Raw genomic sequence first — 16,484 nt, forward strand, 5'->3', positions numbered from 1 at the left:
TTCAAGCAACCTTTCGCGGGCCGCACTTTGCCCTAGTCTGGTCAAGGTGGTCGATTTGTCTCGACGAAGAGAAAGGACTCGTTAGCATCAGCAATCATATTTATTCATCAAAACTCAGCAAATAACAGTATAAATTTGGAATATTTTGAATGCGATGTAACTGTCCCTACGACAATGGCGAGTATCGGTTTAGGCTGCTCTACCATTGCGATTGTAAGCAATGCAATGTGCTTTAAAAGCGTTTCATAGTTTTCTGACAATGTTTCCACGTGCCAATCATCCTTGAGATATTTATGCAATATATATAGATTGGGGAGTATAGTGAAATAGTACGTTCCACAGATGCAGCACCAATGAGTCACTCGTTCGAGTCCAACCGAGCTTGGCTTCAGGATATATTCCTAAGTGTTGGAGGGAATAATTAGGCTCATCATCGCCATCCATTTCGCAAAATAATTGCAATAGCCTAGAACGAAAGTGCTGTAAGTCGGCAGCTGAGGAATCTTACAAACTAATGGCGATCTGTTGTAAAATGATCATAGATGTCGACATACTATGACTACTAAGTCAGTGTGTCGCGTTTACTCTCGATCTAGATCAGGGGTTCTGAACGAGGAGGCACGAAGAACCAAGGAAGGGGGTAAGACATGCAGCGTGGCATACCATGGTTCAGAATGCTTTGCGAAGAAGCAGATATGTCTTGAAAATTGGACTCTGAGTCATTTCTTGTTTACTTTCTTGTTTGTTTGTCGAGTCCGAGTCAATTCAGGTCATTTTAGGACAGTGGCACGATTCAAATCAAGTCACCTGAAAGACGTGACTCTAGTCGGCCTAACACTGATTACAAGACCTAAATTATAAATGCATTGCTATTATTACAAATTTATTTACTTCGGACGACTATTGTAGACGTTAAACGTTCATGAAATCTAAAAGGGTAGGCCTACTAGAGCTAAAACGCTAATAAACCCAGGTATACATTATCTGACTCATTGTGACGAGCAATAAATACTTGTACAAATGTACAAATTAAGCGTTCTTACTTCCAGTGTGATGATTTTTTTTAAAACTACCATTACACGCCTTCGCTCACAGCAGTTCAACCTATCATCACCCAGGCGGACAAATTAGCGCATCTTCGCCGTTGTATTTTTCAGTGACTATCCTTGTAATAGCGACGGATAAAATCATATCTATTGGAAAGTAGCTTCAGTCTTCTCACTGATTTGTTTATCCTTTTCGCCTCCTCCGGGAATTTGGCCAGCAACGCGAGGTAATCCTTTCTGTGCAGTAGATAAGTGTCGACGTTGCACAGCGCCACAACGTCGGCCGATCTCTCCATCTCGGTTGCGAATAGCGCGCCCTCGCCGAAATGCGCCCCGTCGCACAGGATGTTACTGAAACTGCTGGAGCGAATCTCGACTTCGCCGTGGATGATGAAGAACATGTGATTCGCCCGTTCACCTTCCTTCACGATAACCTGCCGGAATAACTTACTATTTGGACACGCGGAGTCGGATTGTAGCATCGGGTCCGCATCCGGAATTCATTTGATATCGAGTAAAATCTACTTTCACATCCGGTATGGTGAATTTTATTTAATCAAAACCAGAGTTGGTCAAAATAGTCATCGTTGGTAGAAGCAACGTCGAAAAATTTATACTCAGAGAGAAGCTATAGAAGAAGCGAGTAGCACGCAATTAGAAAAGAGAAAAGTATAAGTATTCTAGGCCTAGTTTGGTAAAAAAAACTGAAAGCTCTCAAGTAGAAATGGAAGTAGTCTAAAAACGTATCCGCTCGTGTAGTGCAACTAGGGAAAACCAACTTGAGTGCTTCGATAAAGTAACGGTATACTCATTAATGATCACCTCTGTTCTAAGCTAGGGGCTGGACAGCTGAGTGATAAGAATTTTTCAAATTCATGATCGAAATAATATTGAATAGTGAATAGTATCGGTATAATTGCAGTGCACACATTGCTATCAATTTTTTAATCCTCTCTCAGCTTATGTGATCAGATTTACCTGTGGAGCTGATAACAGTGGTGCCTTCAAAAATTTAGGGCACACCATCAATAATTACATCTTCAGGCTAGAGTAGCTATGATCAAAAGAAGCACCGATAATCACTAAACTGAAATAAACACTTTTTCAATTCTTGGTGAGACGAATCATATTCCTCTGCGGTCGTAACTGAGCGGGGCTAGGTTTGCAATAACAGGGCTATTCGACGCCGGACAATGGAATATTTATATCAAGGTTTCTACGAACATGCGGCGGTCATTTTCGGCCAAATTTTTCTGGCCTCAGGTATTTGTGGCAGCACACTTCGCGGCATCGCATGCTGGTGTTTCGTAGTGCGGCGATGGCCGGCACCGACATGACTGGGTCATGCACTGCACATGCACACACTTAAACTAAATCATCCCAACGGCCTCAAGCGTTATTAAGAATGCACCGCTTTTTCATAATTGTGAAAACAGTAGGAATCTTTTCTGTAAATTATGCATATTTTCGTCAGGGGGTATACAAGAAAACTGGCGAAAATATGCTACATCGCGCCATGCGCGAAGAAAATTTTTGAGTTGATTAAATCTCTCAAATCACTTTTATACTTTGTTGTAAATTACGAAATGTTGTTGGACCCCTTCGATCTCGACTATCCCTCCCAATTGGACGTTTGGAGTGCGGCTGTTAGTAGGGCTGGGCACAATGATTCAAGTAGCCTACTCGAATCTGAATCGAGCATTAATTTTAATGATTCGAGTCGAGTCGAGTAGTGAAAGACGATTTTTGCGAGTACTGAAATTATCCGCTTCTCACCCCTGAAAGTTATTTTATCAACGAGAATTATAGTTTCGGTACTGTTGAAGCCCTGAAACCTTGATTGGCGGTATCGTAGCATACTAAACATATCGTACAAAGCTACGAAGGTTACTCGACGTAGTACATTTCCGAAGTCATGATTACTCCACATCATTGTCACCAAGTGGAATGAAATCGGTATGGTCGAAAAAATACCAAAGTACCAAAATACCAAATACATTATATTCTTTGTAGTGGCATAAACGGTACATATTTGAACTTTGATGTATTACTTTATATGATGACGTCATAATGATCATAACGATTACTCGACTCGAAGCATATTACGAGATTCTGAATCGAATCACTCAGGTAGTCGATTTTGCCCAGCCCTAGCTGTTAGGGCCCTGAACGTGGCAGTTAGGCCTACTAGAATGGAAATTGTCGTTATAAATTCAACCTTTTCAAGACATTAATCTATGTAGATTTTTCATTATGTGATATGCGTCAATATAGTATATTACCATCGATGAATGTTCAATATAATAAGCACACAGGCTATCCCTGAATGCTCAAACATAAAGCTTGATCCGATCTCATCATACCTGCGTTTTCAGATAGACAGTATAATGCAGCCTGCATCCTAGATGATAGACAAAGTCGTCGCTCACATCTTCAAAAAGTGGTACGGAATGAATTAACTCCGCGGTATTGAACCAAACCACCTCTCGACGCAGCACAGGGTTCAGTTCCTTCAGTATTTGCTGTTCGTCGAATAGTTTTCCTTGAAAACGTTGCTCAAAATAGTCGATCACTTGACGCCTCAGCGTGGCCGGTACTCTACGAAAGCCGAGGTACTGGCGAATCTAAAACGGCGGTCAGGTTACGTTGCAGGTGTGTATCGGGTTACTCTGTATTCTGGATATGGGGTCGGTAACCTCCGACCAGCGATGGCATTTGTGGATAACAATGTCATATCGTGTCACCTGTCTTTTACCGTGTTTATCTTACCACAATGTGTGCTACTGATTAACACGGTTGACAAATAGAGGATTCTATCCCTCCCTCGTCTTTTTATGGAAGGAGAACAAACTACCGTTACTGACGCAAGTAAGTTTTTAAAATATAAATATACGTAGGTTCAAAGACAAGGTAGCGTTATGGTAATGCGTCCGACTTCTCGATCGGTACGGCGTCGGTTCGATCCCCGTCCGGGTCAGACCAAAGACCTGAATAGAACACCGGTATATGACTCTCCCGCTTGGCGCTCAACATTATCGGGATAGCGTGGAGGGGTGGGGCAAGACTTAGAAACCCTTACAAGGCTACATCTGCACCTTCCTTGTCCAGCGGCATGTGCACATCATGCACTCATGGTATGCATATGCACAGATCTTGTGTGAGTAGCCTATACATGCCGCAAAAACATCAAGGACAAAAATATACAGCGTCCTTTTCTTTTATAGAGTTGCATTTAAAACAAGAGGTGTTTTGAAACATTTCGTTTTAAACATTAGCATGAACATTCGCAACTAGAAATAGTCGACGTATCCGATAACGAAAGGCTGGAGCTCTCGATATCTTTGTCGCTTCAGCATTTACAACAAGCAGGAATATATTCTCTTACATTAAGGCAGTGGTTCTCAAACTGGGGGGGGGGGGCGAGAAAGCATCAGCAGGGGGCGCGAAGCTGCGGTCAGCTGGTATTTTTTTCGCGCTCCGCGCTATTTAGCTGCAATCCTTAGTTATTGCTCCATGTATGGTCCCAATTTCATATTTTAGAATAGTCTCATCAACAGTCATAACCTCTCACACCATCAAACTACCCTTGGTATTGCTAGCATTCTGGTTGTATTTTGTGATATGACGATAAAGGGACGCGGACTTTTTCACTATCATAAAGGGGGGCCGGTCAAAAAACGTTTGAGAACCCCTGCGTTAAGGTGAACGCAACACAGGATTGCACAATCCATGGTACTGGCTGATGACCTAATTAAATGGATAATATACTATATTGACGAGAATGTTTAGTAAGGCGCTATATGCAACACAGTCCGCCGTGGAGTCATCTACGTGAATTTGTCGCGAGAAGATATTTCTTGAATACAACCACCTTTCGAGTATTTCATGCTATGAACGCGCGCGTACCACTATATTGTAATTTCAGATGTTATTTTTCGTGTGTAATATTTGAACAGCTTCTTTGAGGTACAGAACTTCAATATACAATTGAATAGTATATTCATATTAAAATGAACCCGAATATTTTCGGCTGACACTCGTCAGGGGTAATCGTCAGCAACTAGTAGAGAATTCGAAAGAACAGCGTATATCAACAATCGCAACACAAAATATGACGTCACCAGCACGAAATGTCGAATACGAGAGCGTTCAATGTACTATTTTTTAGATGATACACGAACTCTTTTTGTTGACACAGCCTTGGCTGGTGTATTTTGATAAAAGTCGACTCCAAGGCGCACAAATGAAAGTGTGAGCGACCCTTTCCGAGTATGCCGTGTATCATCTAAAAATAGTACATTGAACGCTCTCGTATTCGACATTTCGTGCTGGTGACGTCATATTTTGTGTTGCGATTGTTGATATACGCTGTTCTTTCGAATTCTCTACTAGTTGCTGACGATTACCCCTGACGAGTGTCAGCCGAAAATATTCGGGTTCATTTTAATATGAATATACTATTCAATTTTCGTGTGTATTAAATCATGGCTGAAAATACAACAACGATAAAAACAAACAAGGGCCTCCTTTCAATATGTTTGTTTTGAATGCAACACAAAACTATACTTCAAAAGCACCCATGTCTCTCAAGTTTTCCGGTTTGACTATAGATAACTAACCTACGGAGGATACTAATCTATAGTTTCACATTGTAAAGTCATCTTTGCTCGGTGCATCGTCACAATGAATCCCTGACTACACGATATTTTTTAAATACTATGCTCCTAAATTTTCGTCAAGGCAGCTGAAATTTGTAGTGGGAATAATTTGATCTTCAATCGATTGCTCATCGTAGTGTCGGTCGTTGCCCTTGGACTATCTATTCAGATTTTGGAAACCAGTAACCAGGTTTGCCAACCTCTGGTCCACGGTCGTCACGCTATTTTACTTTCGATGCATCGCATCGCTTAGAATTCACATCATCGCAATAACGAATATAAGTGCTAATATATTTGCCTGAGAGAGCTTCATTTGGTAAGCATCGTTGGTGAGGTCCATCTCTTCCATGAGGTTTATGGCGTTGCTGACAAAAATGGCGAATATGCACGCTCCCGATATTTGGCTGATCATGGTAACCCATAAATCAATGATCCCAGTCGGTATCACTTGACTGAATCCTATTAAATTTCCGGAATTGTAAAACGATAATAGGATTAAATTATGCAGAGGTGATCATAGCATTCACTGGTCAAGTAAATGTAATATTGTTAAATTATACTCAAGTATATATAATATAGACATTCAAGGGCATGCAAGTATAGAGATTTTCAAGACCGGATAAAACTATATTTCACAAGTTCAACGTGTAAAGCCTAAATAGCATCCAAGCAAGTGGCTTGGGTCGCAACAACTTTCTTAATTATCGTTGCATCTCTGTTGCCAGAATTTCGAAACTAAATTCTGTGAGCATGGTAGTTATAAACACGGGGGGAATGGATTTCCTCGGAGCGGAGGAAATTGTTTTATTCAAAATCTGATTTTATATTGAGACATAATTCTAGTACATATCTGAAACAAGCTAGAATTCATTCCAAAGTTCCATAAGCATTAAACTTAAGTCGGTTCCCTACACCAAAATATAAATTCCTAATCACATCTCCGAAAGATTGAACTGATTCCAACAGAAATCCTAAAGTACACTATGCCAAGTCTATTACGGCGCAAATGTCCAATGTAAATTTACAACCTACATACATATAAAAAGCCGTTTCTACAGCGGGTACAAGTCTTTATCCTCACAACTTTATTCATAATCGTTTCGTAACATTAAACTATGTGAGTGAATAACTTATCCGAGTTTACCCCCAAAGAGAAGATGAAAATTGCGAAAATCTTACCGATGCACAGCATGTGAGATGTACTTTTGATAAGTGACCATGAATACGCCTCCCACCACGTTACGTTGGGATGGTCTAAGCCTCTCATCCTGACCCAGGTATCTTCAGGAAAGTCGTAAAACATCGGTACCATATACTGCGAGTATATATTGAATATTATTTATTACTTTTACGAGGTTTCGCTATCAAATAAGCAGGCCTTTTATGTTATTATTACTTGACTCAATTAGCGAAGATATCACAAAGAGTCCACGCTAGTCTAACTGTTATAGTTTGGCTCGTGAACCATAAACCAAGTCTATTGCGATACTTGGTTTGTGGTACAGAGAGGGTTGCATTTAAAACAAAAATCATTTTGAAACAAACATCTTTAAAATGAGACCCCTGTTTAAGACATTATGTTTTAAACGACGATTTGTTTTAAACGCAACTCTAGGTACAGAACTTGAATATTGCTTTCCTCGCTATACATCAATTGCAATAGTATATATATCATGACTTTCAGGGCCGTAACAGCACTTCGTCAGGCCCCCCCCCCAAAACTTTGGTCTTGGGCCCCCCATAGAGTTATAGACCGAACTTCTAGGGGGCCTTGCCCCCAGACCCCCCCTTCGGCGATACACTGTTTACCACTATTCATCTTAAACTCTGGGACTTTGTTTAGTGTATCAGTTTTTGTCGCCTATAAGCGCGCGAAGCGCGGAAAATTTATGATTTCATCAGTCAGTATGATCGGGAATTGCGTATTTGTTATCAATTTTTATCTTCTCTCTGCTGACGTAATCAGATTTGCGAGTAGAGCTGAGTGAGGTGTGTTTGAAAAGGTAGGACCACTCAATAATAATTAAACAGCACCTCGTCAGGCACCCATTACGTTGTTCGCGTTTGTCACGAAATTATCTGTACTGTATTGTGAGCCGAGCGATAGCGAGGCGCGAAAATTTTCGATAATTTATGATAAAATCGGTCAATCAGATCGGTGATTGCATATATATTATGCTATCAATTTATTGTCCTCTCTACTCACTTAATTAGATTTACCGGTTGAGCTGAGTGAAGTGTCTTGAAAACGAGAGGGCGCGTAAATATTGATTAAACATCTTCGGGCGGGCGGACCCGTTGATATGACTTCGTTATGGTGTTATTTCGTGACTTCCAGTCTGCTATATCAAAAAATATAGAATCGCCCAAACGTAGGCTTCTAAACTAAGAGACGCACACGATTTCAAATTGGTATTTCTTCACTGGCATAAAATTTTCCCCAGCGGGATGGTAATTGTCTCGTGAGGTTCAGATTGCAAAGACAGGAACATTCGGCGCCAGTCATTCAGGAGCCTATGGACAATTAAACCTATATGTATTTTGTATAGCCTATATAACGAAGTTTTCGGTCTGCATAAGGGCATAGACCTTTTCGGCCAAGCTTTTCTCGCTACCGATCGTTCTGGCACACTTCTTGGAGTCGCATGTTATATGGCCAAAAACTTGATTGTATGTCTTGGTGGGCCGTGGCGCGGTAATGGTCCAATATCTAATAATATAGAAAAATGGCTGCTTGAATTCGCGCGCAGCGCGAACAAATTTTGAAAACTTTGCATAAATTTTCAAAAAATACGCTATGATTTATGCTAATTCACGAAATAATTTTGGGCCCCCTTCGAGCTCGGGCCCCCCCCAATTGGGGGGTTTGGGGTGCGGCAGTTACGGTGCTGATGACTTTAATACTTCTATGGTGATATATATCATTCTCTTATGTAGGTGCAAATTTTCACGCGTCATTTTTGCAGAAGTATTGTGGGTGGAAACTTACGACTTACCAGCAAACATCCATTGAAGTGCATTGTGATTACTATGAAAACGACCATGTAGAAAAATCGTAGAACCGACACGGCGAAATCATATTGCAAGTTGAAGACTTCTTCCCATCGGTGAAGGCCTCGAATTAATCTGAGTCGAAACGTAAAATATCGATCATTTTGGATACTTTTAAATTTAATAGCTATATAGTATATAGCGATACAGGCGATGGAGCTACATCCACAAATGATTTTGACTTCTTGGCGAATTTATTATTTGAGTTTCATGATACTTGTAAAATGACATTCTAGGGCTAGGCATTTTAATCACCTTCCATACGATTCGAGAAACAAACCACTATACAGCATAAAAATAAGTAACATTGCCGGTGTATGGATTTAATTTAACATTGACAATTGAAAATATTGGGTAAATATAGCTCCTTTCACGACATATCTGTACTATTGCTGTTGAGCCGACTATTTTGAGGGTTCCTACCATCCCACATCGATATAAGTCGGCTATATCGGGTGGTAATTGTCCGTAGGCTCATACAACATGTTCTGTGAAAGTATTTACACAATTATGGCATACATTTACAACTTGAAATAACACAATTCTTTTTCAAGGCCTTTGTTTAAAACATTGTTTAAAACATGTTTTAAACAAAGGGTTTTTGAAGAGCTTCTTGGAGGTACAGAACTTCAATATACAATTGAATAGTATATTCATATTGAAATTAATCCGAATATTTTTGGCTGACACTCGTCAGGGGTAATCATCAGCAACTAGTAGAGAATTGGAAAGAACAATCGTATCACAAAGTCACCAGCATGAAATTTCGTGAATGAGAGAGCGTTCAATGTACTATTTTTAGGTGGTACACGAACTCCTTTTGTTGACAGAGTTTTGGTTGGTGTATTTTGATAAAAGTCGACTCTAAGGCACACAAATGGAATTGTGAACGGCCTCGCCCAACGATTCGAAATCGCTCGTCTCGATAATTATTCGCACAAATCGGATTATTGAATAGTATATTCATATTAAAATGAACCAGAATATTTTCGGCTGACACTCGTCAGGGGTAATCGTCAGCAACTAGTAGAGAATTCGAAAGAACAGCTTATATCAACAATCGTAACACAAAATATGACGTCACCAGCACGAAATGTCGAATACGAGGCCGTTCAATGTACTATTTTTAGATGATACACGAACTCTTTTTGTTGACACAGCCTTGGCTGGTGTATTTTGATAAAAGTCGACTCCAAGGCGCACAAATGAAAGTGTGAGCGACCCTTTCCGAGTATGCGAAATCTGTCGTCTCGATAATTTTTCGCACAGGCGGGATTATCCAACAAGTGTTTGCCAATTGCAGAATTTATGGCCTTTGATTGGTCCGCATCAATCTTGAGCGGGTGAGTTAAGGGTGAGCTTTTCATCGAGCGTGTTCTAATGAATCTAGGGACATGCTGATTTATGCGTTCCTGCAAGCGCTTTGACGTTCTTCCCACGTAGCCACAATCACAGTGACACTTAAATTCGTAAACTACATTGCTTTGCTGAAGTGCGGGTAGCACGTCTTTACGTGCACGTCATTACGTGCATCAGCATCAATCTTAAGCGGATGAGTTCAGGGTGAGCTTTTCAGCGAGCGTGATGCACGTGAGTAGTTAAGTAGATCGGTCTGGGTGTGCCTGGGGCTCTTATGGCGGGGTCGCGAGCGGCTGGAAAACCGGGGGTGGCGAGCGGCTCCTTATGCCTTATGGCGGGGTGGCGAGCGGCTATTGCGTCTTATGGCGGGGGTGGCAAGCGGCTCTTATGTCTTATGGCGGCGGTCGCAAGCGGCTGGGAAACCGGGGGTAGCAAGCGGCTCTTTTGTCTTATGGCGGCGGCGGCATGCGGCTATTGTGTCTTGTGGTCGCACGGTAACCCTTTTCAGCATAGGGATAGCTCGCACGCGGCTTCGTTGTTGGCATGTTGTACTTCGTGTTGAATATGTATCAAGGAAATAGTCATGTGATTGGTCCTTAGGTAATGTGTATATCCCAAATTACGGCGAGCACGACAATGATATATCGATATTCTTATGGACGCGGCGATGATTCGTACTTTCGAGTATAGACATCTCTCGCGCGGTGTTGAATATGTACAAGTCACCAACAATAACCGCGCAAACGGAAACGTGGCTTGTAAGAGGATTTACGCAGTGCGTGCGACAGACGGCGATTCGAATATCAACAATAGTCGCGTTCGCAAACTAACACTTCAAAAAGATGTGAAATATTTGTAAAATCCTACGATCGCTCGCGAACGGCCATCACTTCCGGCATATCAATCTATCACTCAATACACAACCGAAGTTGAATTGTAATTGAATGCGTAAATTTATCACCTCGACATCAAAATTCGAAAACAACAACTTGATGCTTTATGTTCTCACTCTAATTTCATGGTAAGTGTAATAAGTGCCGAATAACAGATACACCACCGGCGAGACTTGAATACCAACAAATTGTCACTTATTTCTATTCTAGCCGTAATCCTTTGTGAAGTTAACGCTTATTCAAAAAGGTGTGAAATATTTGCAAAACCCCGCGATCACTGACAAGATAATGTCTCGGACATAACCATCTTTCACGACTTGGTGTCATAACCATACCGATCGCTCACGCGGTGAAATTTTAGTAATCAGTTTGTCACAGAACTTGATTTCGCTGGTAAGATTTAACAAGTAACGAATAACAGACCGCCAGTGTCGGTAACTTGAATAGCGACAAATTGTCACTTATTTCCGCTCTAACCCTAATCCTCTGTGAAGTGAACGCTTATTCAAAAGGGTGTGATATAATTTTAAAACCCGACGACCACTCACCGGACAATGCTTCAGACATAGCAATCCCAACATTTGTTGGTGTTGGCCACACCTCGCGGTATATCATACTCTGACAGAATATCTATAGCGCTCGGTGGGTTTCTTAGCATTTGCTCACTGTATTCCATTATTTTCTCGCTCTTTTCACCACTGTGCCACCCGCAGGATCTTACGTTAGTGCCTCGGTTAGGTCTCTTAGCACTGTCTCTAATTGCTCGTCATCCTGCATTTTATTCCTCAATTTTAATCGTCTTTTAACGGATTTTGTGATCTGGTTGTGTTCAAGGTTCCGGCTTCTGTACTTTATGTCATTTCTTGTCGTCCAGGTTGCTTGCTTTAGTATTGTAATCAGTATCGTGAGTATGTCGTGAAGCCGTTCAGGAGTGTCTTTTTCCGGTTCCATGTATATTATGGTTTGTATTGTTGCTATTTCCAAACGTTGTCCTATTACTGTATACCAGGCTCTTTCTATGGCGGTTATCGCTTCTTCTGTTTTTTTTACATCTAACAAAGATGTGGGGGGTAGTCTCCACCGTATTTCTGCAGAGTTGGCATTCCCTTTCTTCCGTTAGCGCTCTTGCGTAGAGAGACTCATTGGTGTTCATAATGTCGCTGGCAATGCGCCAGTTCAGGTCCCTCTGCATAGGTGTCAGCATTCTATTTTGTATGTTCATCCAATTGGGTCCTTGCATTTCAGTTATTTGTCGCTCGTGTTTACGTTGGATTGCCCCACTGTATAGCTTGTTATTGTTTCTCATGTTGATGTGTTCCTTTTCGAATCCCAGTTCATTCATTACTCTGATTATTTCTTTCCAGTGTGTACTCGGTGTTAGCGCATGTGGTCTGGTGTTGTTTACTAGGTCGGGTCTGTATCTCCTTAGGGAGAGAGCTAGCTGGTGGTCCAGCCTCATGTCCCACGCCTCCAGTGGGCTGATTTGCGTCCTTCTGAGGTATTTTACCACTGGTTTGATCAGTATTATGTCCGTGTGGGTTGGGATGTCAATGACCTCCCTCCCACCTATATTCTCTTTCTGGATGATTTTGGAGTATTCTGGTGTTTTTCCTTTTCCGAAGAGGAAAGTCACCGTCGCACGTCTAAGCTCTCCTCTTATACTTAGGGGCATTCTTGATAGCGACGCTGGATACGTAAAGAGCGGGAGAATGTTAGTTCTCAGAAGATGTATTCTCTGGGGCGTATTTAGTTTCATATTCTCGATCTCTTTCATCAAGTCCCGGGCTGTAGCGATCGGGGCCTTCCAGGGCTCGCGTTGGTTTGGGACCTCTCTACAGATGGTATGACCCAGAATTTCCATTTTCTGTACCCACTTGATTGCTAGAAGGTTTGGTTGTTTCCCGTTCTCTTGATAGTCAATCCCACTGGTTTTGTTTTTGTTGATCTTGAGACCACTTGCTTCTCCAAAGTTGTTTATTGTTTCTAATGCTTGTTGTGCTTCAGGTTGGTCTTCCAGGGTTAGTGTGAGATCGTCGGCGTAGGCGGGGGATATAAATCTTCTCCTTACTCCTGGTAGTTTATAACCTGTGAGGTCTTGTTCTAGGTGTCTGAGCAATGGTTCGGTTGCAATCGTGAAGAGGAGCATGGAGATTGGGTCTCCTTGTTTTATCCCTCTTTCCATAGTGGCATGCATTCTCCTACCTCGCCCCCTATGGAGATTCTTGCTTCGGCTTGATGGTATATTTTTTTAAAGAAACCGCAGAATTTCTCGCCTAATCCTGCTCTTTTTAGTGTGTCTAGGAGGAACTCATGGTTGATCGAGTCATAGGCCTTCTCGAAATCAATCGAGATGATGGTGCCCTTCTGTGATCTTCTCATTTCCTCTGCTATCTCTCTTAGCAATAAGTTCATTTGCCCAATTGTTTTGGGGGGATTTACGTGCTGATCTTCATGCGTTATTTTCGGTAGGAGATGTTTCAGGCGGTTTGTTAGTATTCGACTTATGATTTTGTGGTCTACATTCAGGAGACTGATTGGTCTATAGTTCTTTATGTCATCCTTTTCCCCCTTTTTGTAGATCACCTTGAGGGTAGCCCTTGCGAGGTCCCTGTTTACTTTTAGATCACCATATATCTCATTGTAGACCTCCAGTAGGCCTTCTGCGATGATTTCCAGATTGTTGGTATAGAGCTCGGCGCTAAGACCATCTTCCCCTGGCGTTTTGTTTCTTTTTTGTTGTAATATTGCAGTTCGTAGTTCATCCTCTTGGATTTTACCATCGAGTTTGTCTCTTTGCTCTGTGTTGAGCGTTTTCTGCATTGCGTCAAGGAAGTCATCCGCAATGCGGGTGTTCTTGCTTCTCGCCGCATATAAGCTCTTATAGAAGGTCTCGACTATTTCCCTGATCTCTCTCTCATTATTGGTGTTGTTCCCCTCTGGGGTCTTTAGTTGTTTGATCGTCGCTACCTCCCTCCTTTTTTTTAGTTTTTTGCATAAGAGATAAGGGTTGTTATCCAGGATCGTGTTCTGGTCTGCTTTTGCTTCTTTTTTTTGCTTATTTAGCTCCTCCCTTTTTGCCCTCCAGAGGTCTCTTTTGGCTTTTATGTATTCACGTGTTGGGTGGTTATTGCGTAGGGCGTGTTGTCTTGCTCTTGTTAGAGAGCTTTCTTTCTTTTCTATCTCCTCCCTCTTTTCTCTGGCTGCCTTTTTTGTATATTTGATCGTTAGGTTCTTTATACGTGTTTTGATGGCCGTCCACCATTCTACCCGAGTTGTGTAAATGAGGGGGTATAGAGTTCTCCATTTTCCCCACCTTCTCTCGAGTTCCTCCCTAAAATCCTCCCTTAGGTAGGTCTGTGTGTTGTTTTTCCATGCCTTTCTGGTTGGATTGTGAACCCTATTATGCAGCTGGATTTTCGCGAAGACTGCGTCGTGGTCCGACATGTCACAGGGTAATTTAGTAATCAGTTTGTCACAGAACTTGATTTCGCTGGTAAGATTTAACAAGTAACGAATAACAGACCGCCAGTGTCGGTAACTTGAATAGCGACAAATTGTCACTTATTTCCGCTCTAACCCTAATCCTCTGTGTAGTGAACGCTAATTCAAAAGGGTGTGATATAATTTTAAAACCCGACGACCACTCAACGGATAATGCTTCAGACATAGCAATCCCTCATGCCGCTCACAAGGTAATATTTCGGTAATTAGTTTGTCCCAGAACCATCGCAGACGGTGATTCGAAAACCAACAATTTGTCACTTGCCCGCGATCGCTATATGTTTCACGCCTCTCGAATAGTGGCTGACTTTAGTTGCGTGATAAGATCCATGAAAATATTCAATCGATGTGCTAGTTTGTCAACTTGAAATGTAACTCACTACACAAATCAAGTTGAATCGTATTTGAATGTATTGATTCGACCCAACTCAAATCCTATTAACGCGATCTGTTGAATCGAACGTAACCTGAATATTACTGACGCCAACATTCACCCTCATCGGATCATTCACACATTCCACGCCGCTGTTTTAACACTTATAGAATCAATACCAACTATCTCTGACCCGATAATATTCAATCATTTTGGTAATTTGCCAACTTTAAATCCATTCGCGGGATGTACTAAAGGTAAATCCAAATAATCCAGAATGAAATATTTGGACTTTGACATTGTGCGAATTGAAATAGGTTTGACAAACATGACTACCAACTTTGATCCAGTCACATTTCAAGATTATACTTTGAAACAATCCTTGAAACTGACAACTCTATTCACGACTGAGTTTTCCGTTTATCAAATAGAGTTTCAGTAAATACTATCGCGATATTTTAATGTGTTATTACACACAATAGAATCAATCAATGAAATAACACCTGTTGTAAATATTTCTAACTTGACAACCACTTGTGCATACCGCGATCGACTTGTGACGCGATGAGTTAAATCGGAATATTTCAATCTATTTGTCGAAACCTTGAACAAACTATCGGGTTATTTTTGTTGCAATCGAGTGAACGGAAATAGTATTACATCTCGACATCTCGCCATCTTACCATATTCAAAGAGTCAACCACGAAAACATTGTCAAGTAAATCCGTTACCCGACCAACTCAAGCAGTTAGCCAAGCATACACGAGTCCATACAAACACTAAAACCTAAAATCCATAACAAGTTCGGATGTATTCGTATCCCTACGCATCTTTTTTAATCAACTTGAAAAGTCGTTACTATTCTGTAGGATAGAGGGATTACTACGCGGTATATTCTGCAAGACAAACTAATTACTACTCGGTATATTTTGTGAGACAAAAGTAATTACTCTTTGGTACAGGGGACTTGAGCTTAACATAATATGTTTGAGTATACGAGATTTGAAAGTCTGATCGACGTAGTTGCGACTTCATTTCTTACAATCGAACGCTGGTGTTACATTGAAAGTTATCATGCTGTAAACATAAGGATTGACACATCGATTTAACATATGTAATAGTTGATCATGACTTGATTATTAAATTATTCGCGTTAATTAGACCCGGCGTTGTGTTGAAAGTTATGACAGCAACAAACTTTTCAGTACCAATGTTATTAACATATTAAGCTGTAAAACTATGCGTGTCTGAAATGTTCTTGAATGGAAAATTATTCCACCTTGGTACATATCACCCTGCGTATCGCGGATATCAGAAAATATTTTACAAATGTAATTGTCCCCACTAACCAAGACTAAAGATGAAACAACAATTTCCTTTGTTAAACAATAACCGGTACAATACTTTATCATCGTAATCAGCAGTGAGAATTGAAACACTTTCGCACATTATCCGGTGTCAAGATATCACACTAGGTGAATTGACATACCGCCGCTTGCATAATACCTAATCCGTTCACACCATTTCACATACTTTGATCATTACAAAAGTAAGTTGGAATATGTTTGCTAGATGCATTCAATTCAGTTAGAAATGTCTGGTG

The 16,484-nt window shown here is 41.1% G+C and overlaps 1 protein-coding gene across 1 annotated transcript in view; it reads right to left on the reverse strand.

The window, feature by feature from the left end:
• Positions 1 to 1,127: 1,127 nt before the first annotated feature.
• Positions 1,128 to 16,484, reverse strand: part of LOC145450125 (potassium/sodium hyperpolarization-activated cyclic nucleotide-gated channel 2-like) — a 41,786-nt gene continuing 26,429 nt past the window's right edge. The window contains exons 7-11 of the mRNA XM_080328613.1: positions 8,701 to 8,830; positions 6,884 to 7,019; positions 6,003 to 6,163; positions 3,410 to 3,670; positions 1,128 to 1,480 (exon numbers count right to left, since the gene is read on the reverse strand). Coding sequence (XP_080184739.1) covers positions 1,154 to 1,480; positions 3,410 to 3,670; positions 6,003 to 6,163; positions 6,884 to 7,019; positions 8,701 to 8,830 — 1,015 coding nt within the window. The 3' untranslated portion in view covers positions 1,128 to 1,153. The remainder of the gene's footprint in view (positions 1,481 to 3,409; positions 3,671 to 6,002; positions 6,164 to 6,883; positions 7,020 to 8,700; positions 8,831 to 16,484) is intronic.

The sequence above is a fragment of the Botryllus schlosseri genome, chromosome 11 (assembly GCF_051294905.1).
Source record: "Botryllus schlosseri isolate E-star chromosome 11, Bs_hap1, whole genome shotgun sequence".
Taxonomy (NCBI): Eukaryota; Metazoa; Chordata; class Ascidiacea; order Stolidobranchia; family Styelidae; genus Botryllus; species Botryllus schlosseri.